Source organism: Somniosus microcephalus, chromosome 6 (genome assembly GCF_052327205.1).
Source record: "Somniosus microcephalus isolate GS21.2 chromosome 6, FLI_Smic_1.0, whole genome shotgun sequence".
Taxonomy (NCBI): domain Eukaryota; kingdom Metazoa; phylum Chordata; class Chondrichthyes; order Squaliformes; family Somniosidae; genus Somniosus; species Somniosus microcephalus.
In genome coordinates, this window is record NC_140992.1 from 218,521,308 (window position 1) to 218,543,176 (window position 21,869).

General features: G+C 42.4%; 1 protein-coding gene across 7 annotated transcripts in view; it reads left to right on the top strand.

The window, feature by feature from the left end:
• The window catches only part of rpgrip1l (RPGRIP1 like), a 253,367-nt gene extending 235,377 nt beyond the window's left edge, over positions 1–17,990 (top strand). For all 7 annotated transcript variants that reach the window (XM_085991415.1, XM_085991421.1, XM_085991416.1 and 4 more), the window contains one exon: positions 17,539–17,990. In XM_085991415.1, the coding sequence (XP_085847541.1) occupies positions 17,539–17,636 (98 nt within the window). In that variant the 3' untranslated portion in view covers positions 17,637–17,990. The remainder of the gene's footprint in view (positions 1–17,538) is intronic.
• The last annotated feature ends 3,879 nt before the right edge of the window (positions 17,991–21,869 follow it).

The window sequence follows — 21,869 nt, forward strand, 5'->3', positions numbered from 1 at the left end:
TCATTTGAGCTGGAAGCTGAAGTCATTTGAGCTGGAAGCTGAAGTCAGAGCTGGTAGTGAAACAATGGCTGGCACATCCCCGAGATGAAAACGAATAGTCCCGCCCACACACACACCGATTGGCCAACCATCAGGGGACCATACTGTAGGATTGGTCAATCGTGACGGAACAGGATTGGTGGAACCTTGATGTCAGTCAATCAATGCTAGCAGATAATGAGTTTAATTTTGAAGGTTTTTTGCATAAGGCGCGAACAATTTTCGTCCGACCGAAAAGTAAATACGCTTAAAACCGTACTGGAAGCGTAAGCTTTCTTTGGAGTTAACGCGCGCGTAGGTACGCCCTGTAACTTTCGAGCGCATAGCCTGACAGACGCACAGGCGATGACAGACAGAATGACAGAATGACAGAAGTACCGCTTTATATATATAGATACTAGCTGGGGGGAGCCCGGCTTTGCCAGGGCTGTTTTGGGCCGGGCGGTTTAAATCGAGTGCGAGGCTTTGGGGCCTCTCTGTGTCCCTCTGTGAATCTGCTGCCGGGCAACATTTTAAATCGAGTCCCAGGCTTTTTGGCCCTGTCTCTGTGTCCCTCTCTCAATCTGCTGCCGGGCAACATTTTAAATCGAGTACCAGGCTTTCAGGCCCTGTATGTCTCTGAATCTGCTGCCGGGCAACATTTCTACCTTTTTAATACCTTGAAAGATGAAAGTGAAAGTACTTATAAAACGTTTTTGGTAAATCTTATGTTATTTTTAAAAGAGATACTAACTTTTTCAAAGCTGGATAAGGAGAGTAGTTTGAGCTGCAAGCAGTGAAACAATGGCTAGCACATCCCTGAGATGAAAACGATTAGTCCCGCCCACACACACACACCGATTGGCCAACCATCAGGGGACCGTACTGTAGGATTGGTCAATCGTGACGGCACAGGATTGGTGGAACCTTGACGTCAGTCAATCAATGCTAAGTAGCAGATAATGAGTTTAATTTTGAAGGTTTTTTGCCTAAGGCGCGAACAATTTTCGTGCGACCGAAAAGTAAATACGCTTACGACCGTCCCGGAAGCGTAAGCTTTCTTCGGAGGTAACACGCGCGTAGGTACACTCTATAACTTTCGAGCGCATAGCCGGACAGACGCACACCCGAGGACAGAAGGACAGACAGACAGACAGATCGATTCGTTTATATATATAAGATAGATACATTATAATATGGTGTATACATCACAACCATGATTGAGTCAGTGCCCTTTGTTATGGCTCTTATTTTGGCTAAATCCCTATAAGTTGCACTATGTATAAGTCACTGCCATATTTACTGGACCTTAAAGTAAGCATGAAAGTATGAGTTGTACAGAAGTAAAATGATTTTCAATAAGAATTCCTCATAGACTATGGGGTCTCAAGAGTACTTGGGCCAACTATCTAGGGATTGGCTTTTCCATTCCCACCCATTGTTAAGACGCACAAAAGCATCTTCCAAAATTCGATAGACTCTGGAACAGTACCCATGGATTGGAGGGTAGCTAATGTTACCCCACTGTTCAAAAAGGGTGGTAGAGAGAAAACGGGGAATTACAGACCGGTAAGCCTGACATCGGTAGTGGGGAAAATGCTAGAGTCCATTATAAAGGATGTAATAGCAGAGCACTTGGAAAAAAGTGACCGGATCGGACAAAGTCAATATGGCTTTACAAAAGGTAAATCGTGCTTGACTAATCTACTGGAATTTTTTGAGGATGTAACTGGTAAAATAGATAAGGGAGAACCAGTGGATGTGGTGTATTTGGATTTTCAAAAGGCTTTCGATAAGGTCCCGCATAAGAGATTAGCGTGTAAAATTAAGGCACATGGGATTGGGGGCAAGGTACTGACTTGGATAGCGAACTGGTTGGCAGACAGAAAGAGTTGGAATAAACGGCTCTTTTTCCAAGTGGCAGGCAGTGACTAGTGGGGTACCGCAGGGATCGGTCCTTGGACCCCAGCTATTCACAATATATATTAATGATTTGGACGAGGGAACTAGATGTAATATCTCCAAGTTTGCAGACGACACAAAGCTGGGTGGGCGTATCAGATCAGCCATGATCTTATTGAATGGCGGAGCAGGCTCGAGGGGCCGATTGGCCTACTCCTGCTCCTATTTCTTATGTTCTTATGTTCTTATGTGCTGTGAGGAGGATGCCGAGAAACTCCAGTATGATTTGGACAGGTTGGGTGATTGGGCAGAAGCATGGCAGATGCAATATAACGTGGATAAATGCGAGGTTATCCACTTTGGTGTCAAAAACAGGAAGGCAGATTATTATCTAAATGGCAATAGATTGGGAGAAGGGGAAGTGCAATGAGACCTGGGCGTCCTTGTGCACCAGTCGCTGAAAGTAAGCATGCAGGTGCAGCAGGCGGTTAAGAAGGCAAATGGTATGTTGTCCTTCGTAGCGAGAGGGTTCGAGTACAGGAACAAGGATGTCTTGCTGCAGTTGTACAGGGCCTTGGTGAGACCGCACCTTGAGTATTGTGTGCCGTTTTGGTCACCTTATCTGAGGAAGGATGTTGTTGCCATGGAAGGAGTGCAGCGAAGATTCACCAGGCTGATACCTGGGATGGCAGGAATGACATGTGAGGAGAGATTGGGTCGATTGGCTTGTACTCGCTGGAGTTTAGAAGAATGAGAGGGGATCTCATCGAAACTTATAAAATTCTAACAGGACTAGACAGACTAGATGCTGGAAAGATGTTCCCGATGGTCGGGGAGTCCAGAACCAGGGTCACAGTCTAAGGATAAGGGGTAAGCCATTTAGGACAGAGATGAGGAGGAATTTCTTCACCCAGAGAGTGGTGAACCTGTGGAATTATCTGCCAAAGAAGGCAGTTGAGGCCAATTCATTAAATACATTCAAGAAGGAGTTGGATATATTTCTTAAGGCTAAAGGGATCAAGGGATATGGAGAGAAGGCAGGAACAGGGTACTGAATTTGGATGATCAGCCATGATCTCATTGAATGGCGGAGCAGGCTCGAGGGGCTGAATGGCCTACTCCTGCTCCTATATTCTGTGTTTCTATATGTGAAAAGGATTAGAAATCTCTCCAAAATGTAGAACTTTGTATAATTTTGTGACTATGTTGTTTTTACTATTTGATGCAGCAATATGTTGCTGTCCCCATCATCAGGGGTATTCAGCGCTGTTCCCTCTAAGGTGCACGACTGCGGGGCCGCGCACTAATCCCTGAGCTCTCGCACACTTGAATTGAAAGGCCGCGCAGAGAGCTGGACAGCAGCTGGAGCGGGGGAGGGGCCCAATACACAACACTCTGATGATCATCTTTGCAGCCTTCTCTGCACGTGCGGTATCCTGGAGCTGCGCATGCGCACCCAATCCCCTTCGGCACATACGTGCTGTTTACCAAAGCCGCGTATGCACAGTACCCCACAGTTGCAGCGAGCACCGCCACGCTTTCCTCAGCTCCGTAATGGGAAAGTCACTGGATCTGTTGGTGGCCGGGGGGGAGGGGGAGAGAGAGTCTTGGGTGGGGGGGAGGGGGGAGAGAGAGAGAGTGTTGGGGGGGAGAGAGAGAGAGACAGACTGGGGGAGAGAGATTCCCTGTGCTCCTTACAATTGCGGTAAAAAAAATCTTTAATATCCACCGACAGGGCCTCGTTTAATCGTCTCTTCTAAAACCTGCAGGCAATTATTGCTCAGGATTAGACTGAGCTGGGACACGAAGGGCATTCAATTAATTGCGAACAGGTTATTGGCTCTGGAGTCTGAGATGAGCACCTTCATTATCACAAGAGCACAAATAGGAAAGCATTGTCGAGAAGCGTTTCCCCTAAGAGGGAAAGAATTCTGCTCATTTTTCAACATTGACTGGATCTCAAATGTTTAAAAAAATGGGAGGAAAGCTCTCTCCTGAACTGACACTGCTTCTCCTTTTGCTCCAATATTCTTTACAGAGAGAGACAGCAAATCAAAGAGACAGAGAGACATAGAGACGGGGACAGAGGGAGAGATAGAGAGACAGTGAAAGAGGGAGGGAGAGTGAGAGAGAGGGATGAGTGCCCAGGCACATGTAGTCCGTTCCTGGGGACTGAGCAGCGGCCGCACTTTGGAACAACACAGGTGGAGGCGCAGCACATGTACAATGGCCGCTGGAAGGAGGGTGAAGCAAACAATTTTTAGGCCTGTGGTGAAAAAAATTTGGAAAATTGTTTCAAGCCGGAATAAAAATACAGGAAAGTGATGTTGAATGTCCTGCAGTAAGTTCCTGTTAAATTTTGCCAGTGTTATCCCCATTTTGAAAGAGTTTATCAGGGTTATTTAAATCATGTTCTGAGAGAGGGGAGAAAGTTTGTGCCCCCGTTTGTACCTCAGAGTCTGTGAGAGACGGAGGGAATGGCAGCAGAATAAGAGGAAACAACTTCTCCAAAACTGACCTCAACTCATCACCAAGGCTGGAGATAGATAACCTCACCACCTTCTTAGGAAGTTTAACCACTTTATTCACTTTCTTATTTGAGCTCTGTTTGGAATTAGAGTTTATTTTATTATTTTTTGTTGTATGTTTAACAACAGCGTTGAAGAGGGAACGAAAAACTTGGAGCAATTTTTTCTGTCAAAGCCACAATGAGACTTGAAAGAGTTTCAAGATTTTTAATGAACTTTTCACAAAAAATGAGTGTTAAAAACGCTTTTTTCCCCCTCTAAGTTTCTAATATAATTTTGGAAGAAACAAGCAAAAATCAATTTTCCCCTCATCTAAATCCTAAAAATAGGGTTTGTACATGACGAACTAAAAGCTTTTAATTAATTCTACCGTAAACAAACTTGCACAATGGGCATGTAAATGACAAATGAACTTCATTATAGATAAGTGTGAGGTGGTGCATTTTGGTAGGAAGAATAAAGGGGCTACCTACTCCTTGGGAAATAAGAGTCTAAATGGGGTAGAGGTGCAAAGGGATCAAGGGGTATAGATTCACAAATCATTAAAAGTAGCAATGCAGGTTAACAAAGCCATAAAAGTGCAAACAAAGCACTGGGGTTCATTTCTAGAGGAATAGAATTCAAAAGCAGAGAAGTTATGTTAAACTTGTATACAACTTTGTCTGATTGTCTCATGATTTGAGACAGTGGGGTGGCAACATGACATCAATGTATATATGCTTGTAAGTGGTTGCTGTTGTTGTTAAAATTGCTGTTGTTGTAAAATTTGCCCACAGACAAAAGGGTCGCACTCAAAGGAGTTCGTGGCCTGCTCAGTACAAAAAAAAATTAGAGGGAACATTGATATTCATCCTCCAGGCAGAAATGTACCCAACCTCAAACCCAATGAGCAGCTCTTGATTTAAAAGAAATCACTGTGAAATCTGCCAGCAGCAAGAGTTGATCAGACAGACAGCACTGCCAACTCTCTCAGCCAGAGCACGGCAGGCATGCATTCACCTTCCATTCCCAGCAACGATGCTCTTCGCTCCAGTTGGAACCAGCAGTATGATGGATTGCTAAGTCACGTCCAGAATAGAGGGGCGCAGCGCTGCTGAGAGGTGAATGTAAGCCTGCTGCACGCTCATTGAGAAAGCCAGCAGTGCTGTGATATCTCTATCATTCCTCACCAACAGCTCAGCTGTTTCTGCCAGCTGGTGTTTCACAGGTGGGATTGTTCTTCATTCCAAAGGCACATCTCACTTCGTGTGGCTCTCTGCTTCGAACGGGGGGTGGAGTGTCACAGTTGGGGATTGGCTAGCTGACCTTGAAGCAACCCCAAAACAACATTTCAAAAGTTTTACACAGGGCTGCTGAGCTTGAGTATACCAGTGCTCCTATTCCCCTTCTCCAACCAACTAAGGGAAACAACAACATGCATCTATATAGTGCCTTTAATGTAGTAAAACGTCCCAAGGCGCTTTACAGAAGCATTATAAAACAAAATTTGACACCAAGCCACATAAGGAGATATTAGGGCAGATGACCAAAAGCTTGGTGAAAGAGGTAGGTTTAGAGGAGCATCTTAAAAGAGGAAAGAGAGGCAGGAGAGTTTTAGGGAGGGAATTCAAGAGTTTAGGGCCTTTGCAGCTGAAGGCACGGCTACCAATGGTGGAGTGATTAATATCAGGGATGCTCAGGAGGCCAGAATTAGAGGAGCACAGATATCTCTGAGAATTGTGGGGCTGAAGAGATTACAGAGATAGGGAGGGGCGAGGCCATGGAGGGATTTAAAATCGAGGCATTGCTTAACCGGGAACCAATGTAGGTCAGCGAGCACAGGGGTGATGGGTGAATGGGACCTGGTGCGAGTTAGGACACGGGCAGCAGAGTTTTGGATGACCTCAAGTTTACGGAGGGTTGAACGTGGGAGGCCGGCCAGGAGTGTGTTGGAATAGTCCAGTCTAGAGGTAACAAAGGCATGGATGAGGGTTTCAGTAGCAGATAAGCTGAGGCAGGGGCGGAGTCGGGCAATGTTCCTGAGGTGGAATTCGGCGGTCTTATGTGGATATGTGGTCGGAAGCTCATCTCGGGGTCAAATAGCACCCCAACGTTGCAAACAGACTGGTTCAGCCTCAGACAGTTGCCATGGAGAGCGATGGAGTTGGTGGCTAGGGAATGGAGTTTGTGGCGGGGACCGAAGACAATGGCTTCGGTCTTCCTAATATTTAGTTGGAGGAAGCACACAACATGGAGATTGTCAGAAACCTCCCAGCTCTTTTTCCACTATATGGCACCATCTGCAGCATCCTTCCCCTCCAAGCCCATACGTAGTGGCTATTAAGGAAGCTGCTCTAACTTGCCAACTTAATTGAATCCCTGCGCAGCTTCTAGCCTGCCTGAGTCTCAATTATACCTCACATCTGCCAGAGTCCCAGTGCTTCAGCTGTGGTTCAGTAGTAGCACACTCGCTTTTGAGCCAAAAGGCTGTGGGTTCCAGAGACTTGAGCCCCATAATCTAGGTTGACACATTAGTGCAGTACTGAGGGAGTGCTGCACTGTCAGAGGTGCTGTCTTTCGGATGAAACGTTAAACCGAGGCCCCACCTACCCACAGGTATAGAATATAATCATAGAATGGTTACAGCACAGAAGGAGGCCTCTCGAGCCCGTGCCAGCTCTCTGCAAGAGCACTTCAGCTAGCCCCACTTCCCTGTAGCCGTGCAAAAATTTTTCCATCAGGTACTTATCCAGTTCCCTTTCGAAAGCCACAATTGAATCTGCCTCCACCGCCCTCTCAGGTAGTGCATTCCAGATCCTAACCACTCACTGTGTAAAAAAGTTTTTCCTCATGTCGCATTTGGTTCTTTTGCCAATCACCTTAAATCTGTGTCCTCTGGTTCTCGACCCTTCTGCCAGTGGGAACAGTTTCTCTCTACTCTGTCCAGACCCCTTATGATTTTGAACACTTCTATCAAATCTCCTCTTAATCTTCTCTGCTCTAAGGAGAACAACCCCAGCTTCTCCAGTCTCTCCACGTAACACTGAAGTCCCTCATCCCTGGAATCATTCTCGTAAATCTTTTCTGCACCCTCTCTAAGGACTTCACATCCTTCCTAAAGTGTGGTGCCCAGAATTGGACACAATACTACAGTGTTTTATACAGGTTCATCATAATTTCTATGCTTTTGTACTCTATACCTCTATTCATGAAGCCCAGGATCCCATAAGCTTTTTTAACTGCTTTCTCAACCTGCCCTGCCACCTTCAACGATTTGTGCACATAACCCCAGGTCTTTCTGTTCATGCACCCCATGGCATTATTTCAAAGAAGAGCAAGGAACATAGGAACAGGAGTAGGCCATTCGACCCCTTGAGCCTGTTCCACCATTCAATGAGATCATGGCTGATCTGTATCCCAACTCTATCCACCTACCTTGGCTACATATCCCTTAATACTCTTGGCTAGGGTTGCAAAATTCTGGGAATTTTTAAAAGAGGAAACTTTCCATGGGAATTTTTGGGAATTTAGGGAATTTATGGGAATTTTGAGTTTTTTTGCACACTGATGGTTTTTGTCTCTGACCCTTATATTATCTTTGTCGTCAAAATAGACATACTGTTCCATACAAATAAAAACAGGCTTTCAAAACTTTCTTTAGGTTATAATTTTGAACTTTATTGAACCCCCACAAAAAAGACCCATCTAAAATAAAATAAAAAGAGCGTCAGCTTATTTAGCCTGTAATTTGTCCTTATTTTGTCCCTTTGAGTCTTCTACTCATGAGTCTTCTACTCCTCATTGCTCCTCCTGATTCTCTGACTCTCGCTCTGACGTGTCCATTTCCTCCTCTGTGTCAGTGTCTAGCTGTGTGGTGGACACTTCTGTATCTGGCTCAATAAGTTGTAGGTTCGCCCGGATAGCCACCAGTTTCTCCACTCTCTTGTTAGTCAGCCTGTTGCGCACCTTTGTATGCGTATTCCCAAAAAGTGACCAGTTTCGTTCAGAGGCCGCTGATGAAGGTGGGATTTGGAGTATCACCGATGCAATAGGTGACAGGGCCTCAGATGCACAAAGTCCCTTCCACCAGGTATGTGCACTGATATGCTTGCATGATTCCCATATCCCATCCCCATTCCAAAGACCTTGCTTGGTAGAGAACTTTGCCAGACTTCCCAGAACTTTGCCCACATCCAGATTGAGATGGTGTGAGAGGGTAGAAATCACACTGTAAGCGCTGTTGATCTGTTCTCCAGAAAGTTTTGGTCTCCCAACATGCTTTGGGTCCAGCATGTATGCTGCAGCATGAATCGGCTTGACACAAAATTCTTGACGCGTCTGTATGAATTGAACAATTGCCTTCTCCTCTGCTTTGAGCAGCAGGGATGTGGGTAGGGCAATGCTGATTTGTTCTTTTAAATCAGTAAAAAGCCTGAGAACATCTGACAAGACAGCGTCATCTCCTTCAATCTGAGCAATTGCAGATGCTACTAGTGAGAGTAGTTTAAGGCTGCTAACCACTCTCTCCCAAAACACATCATCCAGCAGTATTTTCTTGATGGTGGTTTCCATATCCCCAGACTGGGATATTGCCATTTCTTGCAGCGACTCCTTACCCTCCAGAAGGCTGTTGTACATTATGACAACACCACCCCATCTAGTGTTGTTGGGCAGCTTCAGTGTGGTGTTCTTGTTCTTTGCCATTTGCTTGGAGTTGTAGGTTGCTGCAACTACCTGTTTTCCCCTGACATACTTAACAACTTGCTTGGCTCTCTTGTACAGTGCTTCCATGGTTCTCAAACCCATGATGTCCTTGAGGAGCAGGTTAAGCCCATGAGCTGCACACCCAATACACGTAATATGAGGGTAGGCCTCCTCCACTTGAGCCCAAGCAGCCTTCATATTCGCAGCATTGTCAGTAACTACTGCAAAGACCTTTTGTGATCTAAGATCGTTGATGACCGCTTTCAGCTCATCAGCAATGTATGTGCCTGTGTGTCTGTTGTCCTTCGTGTCTGTGCTCTTGAACACTGGGAGAGGAGTGGAGACGATGTAGTTTATGATGCTCTCCCCTCGTACATTTGACCACCCATCTGAGATAACTGCAACACAGTCTGCCATCGCTATCGTTTCTTTGAGCTTTCCTTGGACTCTTATACTCAGCCTCCAGCAAATAAGTAGACAAAGCATGTCTGGTGGGAGGACAGTATGCAGGGCGAATAACATTGAAAAATCTCTTCCAGTACACATTGGCTGTGAGCATGAGGGGTGAGCCTGTTGCATATACAGCTCGAGCAAGGCACTCATCTGCATTCTTCTGGCTATGGTTATCCATTGTATCAAAGAACCTTCCAAGTGGGCCAGGAGTTGCTGATGATAAGGAGCCTGATGCTGAATGAGAACCATCATCTTCTTGAATGGAAGCAGAGGAACTCTGGGCTGACTGCTGTGAGCTTTGAGTGAAGTTGTTGCATTTGGATAAATGCTGCTGCATCTTTGTGGCATTCGTTACATATGGCTTTCTACAGTGTTTGCACATGTACACAGTCTTTCCATCTTTAATGCCTGGGGTAAAATGCTTCCAAACATCCGACGGTAAACGTGGCATTGTTCTATGCAGAGAAATAAAGGGCATTCATCTCTGTGTCGAACTGCGGTCGATCAGCACGATTGCAACAGGGTGAGTACATTTTTGCTGATGCTCCATGTGATGGAAGCATGACCTGTACACACACGACGCTACATCACCAATAGTGTATTATTTTGTATATTTTAAATTGAAGGACAACAGAGTTCAACAAGTAACTGGTTTATTTGGTATAAAGTCTGATTTACTTACTGCATCATCACAACATCAGCAGAAAACAAAATGACTTCCCTCAGGACCCCTAACCTGGATCTTAAAAAAACTATAGCAGTCTTACAGATGCCTGCAGGCCAATCACAATTCGATACGCAAATATTATAAATAGAGGGAGCTAATCGCTCATCCAACCAATCAGGACACATTTGTTCACAGTCACACACAAAACTTGTAATTATTAAAACAAGCCAAGTAAGAAGATAAACATATATTAAGAAATTCCTTAATAATTAAGATTCCATCTCTGTTAGTAATTTTAAGAGAGGACCTGTGGGGAAAAAAAAGAAATACAAAAAAAACAATATTATGCTAGCATGTGCTTTTTTGGGCAAAATTCCCAAAATTCCCAAGCTAAACTTCCCGTGGAAAATTTACCGGAAATTTACCGGAAACTTTCCACCCCTTTGCAACCCTACTCTTGGCTAGCAAAAATCTATTGATCTCAGATTTTAAATTATTAATTGAGCTAGCATCTATTGTGTTTTGCAGGGGAGAGTTCCACACTTCTACCACCCTTTGTGTGAAGAAGTGTTTCCTAACTTCTCTCCTCAATGGCCTGGCTCTGATTTTAAGGTTATATCATCTTGTCCTAGACTCTCTCTACCCTATCAATTCCTTTCAAAATCCTGAAAACTTAAATCAAATCACCCCTAACCTTCTATGTTTCAAAAAGAAAGAAAGACTTGCATTCATATAATGCCTTTCACGACCACCGGACGTCCCAAAGCGCTTTACACCCAATGAAGTACTTTTGAAGTGTAGTCACTGTTGTAATGTAGGAAAACAAGCCTAGTTTATGTAATCGCTCTTCACAATTTAACCCTTGGAGCCCTGGTAACATTCTGTTGAATCTGTGCTGCACTTCTTCCAAGGCCAATATACCCTTTCTAAGGTGCAGTGCCCAAAACTGTACACAGTACTCCAGATGTGGTCTAACTAAGGCTTTATATAACTGTAGAAAAACATCCTCCCTTTATATTCTAGCTCTCTAGATATAAATTCTAACATTCCATTAGCCTTTTTGATTATTTTTTATAGCTGACCACTACATTTTAATGATCTATGTACATGGACCCCTAATATGCTGGAGGATGTTTAGCCTGTGGTGTGATTGGAATCACTAAAGAATAAAATGAATAGCAGGACCTCCTCCCATTTCTTCCCTATATCATTGGTTCCGACATGGACCACGACAACTGGATCTTCCCACTCTCTTTCCAAATTCCTTTCCAGCCACATTGAGATCGCCCTTACCCTGGTCCCAGGTTGGCATCACACTCTTCGGGACTCTTGATCGTGGCTTCAGAGGATGCTATCTATCCCCCTAATTATTGAATTCCCTATAACTGCAATGTTTCTATATGCTCTTCCCACTTTGGACAGCCCTCTGCTCCACGGTGCCTAGGTCAGCATTGTGGCTGTCCTCACCACGGTCTTCTAATCCTCACAAGTATAGAATATAATCATAGAATGGTTACAGCACAGAAGGAGGCCTCTCAAGCCCGTGCCAGCTCTCTGCAGGAGCACTTCAGCTAGCCCCACTTCCCTGTAGCCGTGCAAAATTTTTTCCATCAGGTACTTATCCAGTTCCCTTTTGAAAGCCACAATTGAATCTGCCTCCACCGCCCTCTCAGGTAGTGCATTCCAGATCCTAACCACTCACTGCGTAAAAAAGTTTTTCCTCATGTCGCATTTGGTTCTTTTGCCAATCACCTTAAATCTGTGTCCTCTGGTTCTCGACCCTTCTGCCAGTGGGAACAGTTTCTCTCTACTCTGTCCAGACCCCTTATGATTTTGAACACTTCTATCAAACCTCCTCTTAATCTTCTCTGCTCTAAGGAGAACAACCCCAGCTTCTCCAGTCTCTCCACGTAACACTGAAGTCCCTCATCCCTGGAATCATTCTCGTAAATCTTTTCTGCACCCTCTCTAAGGACTTCACATCCTTCCTAAAGTGCGGTGCCCAGAATTGGACACAATACTACAGTTGAGGCCAAACCAGTGTTTTATACAGGTTCATCATAATTTCTACGCTTTTGTACTCTATACCTCTATTCATGAAGCCCAGGATCCCATAAGCTTTTTTAACTGCTTTCTCAACCTGCCCTGCCACCTTCAACGATTTGTGCACATATAACCCCAGGTCTTTCTGTTCATGCACCCCCTTTAGGATTGTTCCCTTTAGTTTCTATTTCCTCTCCTCATTCTTTCTACCAAAATATATCACTTTGCACTTTTCTGCGTTAAATTTCATCTGCTACGTGTCCACCCATTCCACCAGCCTGTCTATGTCCTCTTGAAGTCTATCACTATCCTCCTCACTGTTCACTATACTTCCAAGTTTTGTGTCATCTGCAAATTTTGAAATTGTGCCCTGTACACCCAAGTCTAAGTTATTAATATATATTAAGAAAAGCAGTGGTCCTAGTACCGACCCCTGGGGAACACCACTGTGTACCTTCCGCCAATCCGAAACACAACCGTTCACCACTACTCTCTTTCTGTCACTTAGCCAATTTTGTATCCATGCTGCTAGTGTCCATTTTATTCCATGGGCTTCAACTTTGCTGGCAAGCCTATTATGTGACACTTTATCAAATGCCTTTTGGAAGTCTATGTACACCACATCAACCCTCTCTGTTACTTAATCAAAAAACTCAATCAAGTTAGTTAAACTTTGACAAATCTGTGCTGTCTTTCCTTAATTATTCCATACTTGTCCAAGTGACTTAATTTTATCCCGGATTATCATTTCTAAAAGCTTCCCCACTACCGATGTTAAATTGACTGGTCTGTAGTTGCTGGGTTTATCCTTACACCCTTTTTTGAACAAGGGTGTAACATTTGCAATTCTCCAGTCCTCTGGCACCAGCCCCGTATCCAAGGAGGATTGGAAGTTTATGGCCAGTACCTCTGCAATTTCCACCTTTACTTCCCTCAGCATCCTAGGATGCATCCCATCTGGTCCAGGTGACTTATCTACTTGAAGTACAGCCAGCTTTTCTAGTACCTCCTCCTTATCAATTTTTATCCCACCCAATATCTCAACCACCTCCTCTTTCACTATGACTTTGGCAGCATCTTCTTCCTGCAAAGTACCTCAGCCATGCCCTCTGCCTCCATGCGTAGGTCTCCATTTTGGTTCCTAATCAGCCCCACCCTTCCTCTTATACCCATTTACTATTTATGTGCCTATAGAAGACTTTTGGATTCGCTTTTATGTTAGCTGCCAATCTATTCTCATACTCTCTCTTTGCTCCTCTTATTTCGTTTTTCACTTCCCCTCTGAACTTTCTATATTCAGCCTGGTTCCCACTTGTATTCTCAACTTGACATCTGTCATATGCCCCCTTTTTCTGCTTCATCTTACTGTCTATCTCTTTCGTTATCCAGGGAGCTCTACCTTTGATTGCCCTACCTTTCCCCCTTGTGGGAATGTACCTCGACTGTACCCAAACCACCTCCCCTTTAAAGGCAGCCCATTGTTCGATTGCAGTCCAGATATCAAGTACATTTTACCTGTTGGACAGGACCAGTATCTGTGGGACCACTATCTCCCCTTGGTTCCCCCTACCCTGCTGACTAACAGTCACACTCTCCCCTTCCTGCACCTGTGCTTTCCTCTGAGGTGTGACTGTACTCTAGAGAAAATTATCCAGAAATTCCTTCCCCTCTTTTGTGTGTCTAACTCACAATCCAGCACAACGACTCTGAGCTGCAATGTCTCAAGTTTGAGATGTTTCCTGCAAATGTTGCAATCCGGGACAGTCTCACTGTCCACAAGCTCCCACATATTACAGTCCTGACACATAACCTGCACTGCCATTTCTAGGTTTTATTTATTTATTTCTTTGTTAGCAGTAATTTAATTCTAGATCTAACAGAATTATTTGATTCTATTTCGTAGATGAATTTAGCTTGATTTCAGATTTATTTGTAATTAATTAGTCTTGCTTTTTGTTTATTTACTTCTTTATTTTAGTATCCCCATAACTCCTACTTATTATTTATGTATACCAGATTTTTATTTGATGCAATTCGGATCCCTTTAATGTTGGTATCCTCTACTTTGTTAATTTTAACTTTATCCCCTGGGATCTAATTAATTACTGTACTCTGATTAATTATTTATATATTGACTTATTTACTATTGTCACTTGGTTTAAATGACCTCCTTCCCCCTCTGCACCTAACTCCTACTCTCACCAAATTCCCATCTTCACTCTATTTAGCACCTCACTTTGTTTAGCGATTCACCCAGCTCTGTGCTTTTGCAGATATCATTCTCTATTCTCCTGGTGAACTGTACCAACATTTATCCCTCAACCAACACCTAAAACAGATTATCTGGTCATTTATCTCATTGCTATTTGTTGGACCATGCTCTGCACAAATTGGCTGCCATGTTTCCTACATTATAATAGGGACTACACCTCAAAAAGTACTTAATTGGCTGTCAAGCACTTTGGGATGTCCTGAGGTTATGAAAGGGACTATATCAATGCAATTAATTTTTCTTTTCATCCACTTTTAGTGTCCCAATGTTTGTGCCTCTCCCTAACCATGGTTGTAGAAACAAACAGTAGAGAGAAGTAAAAACAGAACCATAAGAAAGGGGAAGAGAAAAGGGTAGATAGCACTTCTAATGCTGGTGGCATGGGGCCTTAGAAAATTTCACCCTATATTCTTCTGCCTCTTTGTCATTTCTATTTAATGTGCAGTTTGCCTCCTTTCAGATCCCATAAGGATGGTAGGAAATGGGGGGGGGGGGTGGAATCATACTTGTACAATAGAGAGTCTCCATGGGGTTAAGAAACATTGTTTGGAGGGAGAGTAGAGACATCTTTATTTTGTATTTGGTCTTACTGTGTCTGACCTGATGTTCTTCATGCTGACATAACATACAAAAATGGATAGATTACCTGTTGTTGGGATCCTCGATATGTGAGCACCAAAATAGGAACATAGAAGATAGGAGCAGGAGCAGGCCATTCGGCCCTTCGAGCCTGCTCCGCCATTCAATGAGATCATGGCTGATCATCCAAATTCAGTGCCTTCTCCCCATATCCCTTGATCCCTTTAGCCTTAAGAAATATATCCAACTCTTTCTTGAATATACTTAATGAACTGGCCTCCACCGCCCTCTGTGGCAGAGAATTCCACAGGTTCACCACTCTCTGGGTGAAGAAATTCCTCCTCATTTCAGTCCTAAATGGCTTACCCCTTATCCTTAGACTATGACCCCTGGTTCTGGACTCCCCGGCCATCAGAAACATCCTTCCTGCATCTAGTCTGTCCAGGCCTGACAGAATTTTATAGGTTTCGATGAGATCCCCTCTCAATCTTCTAAACTCCAGTGAGTATAAGCCCAATCAACACAATCTCTCCTCATACGTCATTCCTGCCATCCCAGGTATCAGCCTGGTGAATCTTCGCTGCACTCCTTCCATGGCAAGAACGTCCTTCCTCAGGTAAGGCGACCAAAACTGCGCACAATACTCAAGGTGTGGTCTCACCAAGGCCCTGTACAACTGCAGCAAGACATCCTTGTTCTTGTACTCGAACCCTCTTGCTTCGAAGACCAACATACCATTTGCCTTCTTAACCGCCTGCTGCACCTGCATGCTTACCTTTAGCGACTGCTGTACAAGAACACCCAGGTCTCTTTGCACTTCCCCTTCTCCCAATCTATTGCCATTCAAATAATAATCTGCCTTCCTGTTTTTGCCACCAAAGTGGATAACCTCACATTTATCCACATTATAGTGCATTTGCCATGTTTCTGCCCAATCACCCAACCTGTCCAAATCGTGCTGGAGTTTCACGACATCCTCCTCACAGCATACCCTCCCACCCAGCTTTGTGTCGTCTGCAAATTTGGAGATATTACATCCAATTCCCTCGTCCATATCATTAATATATATTGTGAACAGCTGGGGTCCTAGAACCGATCCTTGCGATACCCCACTAGTCACTGCCTGCCACTCAGAAAACGACTCGTTTATTCCAACTCTTTGCTTTCTGTCCGCCAACCAGTTCTCTATCCAAGTCAATACCTTGCCCCCAATCCCATGTGCCTTAATTTTGCACGCTAATCTCTTATGCGGGACCTTATCGAAAGCCTTCTGAAAGTCCAAATACACCACATCCACTGGTTCTCCCTTATCTATTTTACCAGTTACATCCTCAAAAAATTCCAGTAGATTAGTCAAGCATGATTTACCTAACAAAATATGTGGATATTAAAAACTCTGGTCTGGATTTTCTCAATGGAGACAATTTGGAGGCGGGACTGCTGCTTGTCGGGTCTATGTCCCGCCTCCATCATCTTCTGGCCAACTAGCGGGATTTTCCCCTGATTGACCTTGTTAAGCCCGCCCTGCGGATTCAGCAGACCAATTAGGGGGAAGTCACTGACAGAGCACGTCAACGTCTGATGTGCTATCTGTCAAGACTTCTTGAAAGAAGAAATGTCAACGTTTGACAGCTCTGTGAAGCTGTCAAACACTGACATTCTCTGTAGTTTGATGAGCCCTTGTGTTCAGGACTCATCAAACCTTTCAACTTTGTAGATTTCAGATGACTTGGTTCAGAGGATCCAACAGTCAGTCTGTGAAATCGACAAGGAAGATGTCGGGACTCCCGATCCAGAGCAGATGAAGGCTGTAGGCAGAAACCAAGGTAAGTGAACATTTTTTAACACTTAACACTCACCTTACATACTTACCACTCCACACTTGCACCCATCACTCACCTCTATATCTTACTTTCAGGTCCCTCTGACCCCCGCAGACCTCCTACTTGACTCCTCCAATCTGGCGGGGTTCTCCGAGGTTGGGAAGCCTTCACCTGAAAAGGTAAAATGGGACTAATCCTTTTTTCTGCCTGTTAACTACCTGTTAACAGGCAGTTAAAAGGTTTTAATCCCTTTCTCGCCTCTAGGAGACAGGACCCGAAGCAGCACATCTTCCCGCCTCCTGGCAAAAGGACACGGAGGCGGGATGGGGGCGGGTTTGCCATCCGCCCCCACTTTCTGCTACTTTACCCGCAGTCCCGCCTCCATACCCACCTCCTCGGGGCTGAGAAAATCCAGCCCTCTGTGTCTGAGTTTTTGTATTTGTGTGTGCAAGTCTTGCATTGTGTCGTTTAAAACTAATTCAGATCATTAAACAAACATACTGAATCATGTAGTTCTCAGCACAACCTGTAATGAATCATTTAGGACATGACATTTTGATTTCTTTGCAGTTGTTGATTCCCAGGACAGCACTTTGGTGATTGGGAAATTAAAAGTGACGGTGGAGGCATTGGAGGCATTGCGTTCAGTATATGAGGAGAACGAATAAAGACAACTGGAAAACCACGCCGAACCAGGCGCTTCAATATGTATAACCTGTTTTCTTGTAAAACACTAAAACGAGTTCATTTCTATTTGTGTGCACTATAATTAAGATTTACAAAGGTTATTTGATTTTCTTCATTTCCATCTTGTTTTCCTTGTTCTGCATTCATTCCAAGGAATTTGTTTTTCTGCTTTTTATTTAACACCATTGAACACTCACCCTTGCACAGGGCTTTGTTAATAATTAATAACTGTGTGATTGAATGATCTACATCATTTGCATTTTTGAACTTTTTTTCTATGTAATATGTATGCAAGATGGATATTTAATTTTTAATAAAGTATTTTTAGCACACCATTCAATGGTAAGCCTCTGAATAATAATCAGAAATAAAGTTTTTATACTGCCCATTATCACTTAACTAAGTAAAAATAAAACCCTGCGATTAGCTTCATTAAGAGTTTCACACTGTTAAGTTTTTAATGGCAGAAAAGTATGAAAATTGCATACCAAAGCCTGGATTAATGTGTTAATCTGCCTCTTTAAATTGCTAATGCCTATTTTATGCACATTACATCTCAGTTCTGCTTTCCTTTGATGCATGCAAATCTTATAAATTAAATATAGAAAATCGTTGTAGACACCTATAGATGCCTTTTACGTGGAGCATTTTTAGATATGTTTAAAGAATCATGCTTGTATATGCATATTTATAGCAGACCAAGGTCTATTATAAATTCATATAAATTGAAATAATTGGGTCTTTTTGCACTAAATAACCAGTAAGCTTGGAATACTTCTACTGGTTAAAAGTATTAACAGAAAAGACTTAAAATAGACAAGTTGTTTGAAGAGAACAGACATTTATGCATTAAAGGTGAGATTTAGAAGAGTGCGTAAATGAGGAATGCTAAAGATAATTTTATTTGCTTTTGGAGGAGGTGGCTTCTTGTATGCCTGTGAGGCACTCCTTCTTTTGTGTTTTCAAACAGTCCGTTCTTTCTTATAAGCATATTTAAATAGGGAAAGAGGGATGTAATTTATTAAAATCTACCTAATTTGGCATGATACATTGAATCTTTGCTTCAGTGATCATGACCCATTTCATTTAACGAATTAGGCATTCACTTTTTGAATGATTAAAACTCTGGAAAATGAGTTCTTTCCACAGATTTGAGAATATTGAAGTCTGTTAATGGAAAGAAGATGGAATCGATTATGAAACAATTCATTACAGTTCAACACTAAAGTAGATATAATGCGTAACGGCAAGAATGGGTATCTGCATACAGTCTGAACCATCTGCTTTAGTGGCCTCAATAATGGATTACTATCTTCATGAGCCTTTGAAATAACATCCATGCAATATTAATTTGTTGATGTACAAAGTGATGCCATTGGAATAGCCTCTGACCACAGCCATCTGTAATCTTTACATTGCAATGAATTGCCTTTATTATTGGCGTGTTACTTTAGAAGTCTGAAGTAGGGTGGAAAGACTGTTAACCAGTGATGTACAAATACATTTCTTTAAGATTTAACCACGTACATGTGTAAGCTAACAACACCATGCACACTGAACAGCTATACTGTTTGTTATCATATAGATAATCCTCCAGCTTTGCGTGTGATAAGTTTTCTCAGGAGACAAAAATCATGACTATGTTAATCATCACTGTGCAGCAGCACACTTTCTGTTGTCAGAACTCCGAGCAGGCTTGGCTTAGTTGATTGTGGTAAAGTCTGAGGCCTATCTGCCCCATTTATCCAGCTGAAGGGATGTTCAAAGAGGCAAATAGCTTTAAGGGAGATATATAGCTGACCAACATTAATATACTGCATAGGCACATTATATTAACAGTGTGAACAACTTACAAGTAGAATCTTTTCTCAACATATCCAAGAAATAAAGTACTTCATAGTAAACAGGCTGTTTTGTGTCTTGATTAATCTTTTTAGTCCTGCAGGTTCTTTTTCACATTATCACAACTTTTAGCACTAATCACAAAGAATTTCTGGAACTGTAATAAAATCATATTTTGAGATGAAATAATTTAAAGAACAGAAGTGATCGATTAAAGAATATTTGGGGAAAAAACACAATATAATCAGAAATTATTATATAGCAAATCCATATAGCGTAGTATTACTTTAAAATACAATAAACATTATAGTGTTAAGTTCCTGCATAAGATGTGAAGCCTCTACTAAAGAGATTTAGATTTCCCACATGTGAGATGATGAAATATGTTTTTAAAAGCTATAATCTGTATAATACTTTTATTGTCAAAAAGAATTAGTAATAGCATCATCTGCCTTTATACCATTCTTTACCGAGACAGTAATGGACATTTCAGGTTCTGTAAATAAACTTAGTGTCGAAAGATGTTACCTGAGTTAATAACTGTGAGAACTGTTCCTTTTCATCAGGCAGTAGTTTAGCATTAACTGAATAGGTAATTTCTTGTGGAACTTCATAATCCAGATATTTTATCTGAATGGTAGACAGCTCCATAGACAAGAAGTTCTTCTTCTTCCACAACCCAATAAACCATTTTGAGTATTTTTTTCTTTTCCAATTTTCTGCTTGTACCCCTCTTCTGAAAAGTAGGTGTTTCTTTGATACCTCATTCAGGCGGCTATACTTATGTGTGAGTTTGCACCGTGAATGGCGACTGGCTATTCAACTATGGGGGCTTTTGCAGCCAAGCCCAATCCTGTCCTCGCCTCCAGTGCTTTCCTATTCTTGCAAGATTCCTTCCCAGTGATGTATCATCAATAAACAACATCACAACTAAATAGTTGAAACTAAAAAAAAAAATCTAATACTTACATACTTTTTTAATCTATCGTATGGATTAAGATAGTTTTGCCATTCAATCTGTGCTAGACAAACTTACATTGTGGTTCATAAAAGCACTGAAGATTAAGGTGAAAAAAGCGTTATGATGTTAGCTTTGCAAAATTATGTCCAACAGCAAAATATCTTCCGCAGCATGAAAACGTTAGCCACATGTTTGCGTACACACCATTTCAGAAGTAAGGAAACAGTTAACAGCGTTATGAAATTATACAACCAGCGCTTCATAAAATCATTGCATCGGCAGCAAAAACCAGGTGCTCCATATTGCTACCAGGGAATATTAGTTCCACTGATTATGTTGATATGTACCACCGTGACAACACAAAACAGAATGCAAATACACAGACAATTATCAGATTGAAATTCTTGTGGATTTGGAAGAGCAGTGAGCATCTTAGTTAAATTGGGCCCCCCATTGCAAGGAAAATTATTTCCTCATGTAATAAATGGTGAAAGACAAGTAGTATTCCTTTGAATGCAGACAACCGGCATTAAGGGAGTTGGTGAGCATATGTTTATGCCACTAGACCTCTAAAATAAAATACTCATTTATTCCAAAGCAGAAAGAAATGTCCAGATTGTCATCCATTTAAGAATTCTCCAACTGACACGTCCTAAAAACTGTTACATAGAAATATTGTAAGAAAATCTGCATTACAATCCAATAGTTCTAAGCACCAACAGGAAGTCAGTCACTTTAAAGAAAAGCTCCACTTCCATTGTAATTGATGAGATCAAAAAGACCATTTATTATTATTGTCAGATTTTCTTTTATCCAACTGAGTAATGCTATTATAAATAATTGTACACAGACCTCCAAGGTTTTTAACAATTAAGTCAAAGCTGTAGCATTTCCTTCAATATGTGGCCATTTAGCTGAGAACCAGAAGTTCCTGTTGCAAGTACCTTGTGTGCTTGCATTGACAGTCTTCACTGGTTATTGCAAGGATGCATGCAATAGACACCAGCTGTCCACTGGCATATTACACTGCACCAATTAGCACATAATTAGCGGTAATGTGGTTTGTGATTACTGGTCTAGGTCCACAATCCTGATAGTCCATCCTGAAATTTGTAAAATGTAAAGTCTTATCTTAATTGTATATTTTAAAATATATCTGAATGAAAGCAAATGTAATTGTTTGTTCTAAAGAGCCTTACAGCTGTCAAAGGGGATAGAAATTTGTACATGAGGCCATTAGCCAAAGGAAGATTTGACACTACTGTATTGCAGCATGTTGGCAGTGAGCTATTCTTCAACAACCTGGGTGGCCTGTGGGTATTTTCTGGCATCAGTAGCACTGGATGACTGGACAAAAACAAAATGAAATAACATCTGACCTATATAAGTGAGGTGAAAGTCACACCATCCA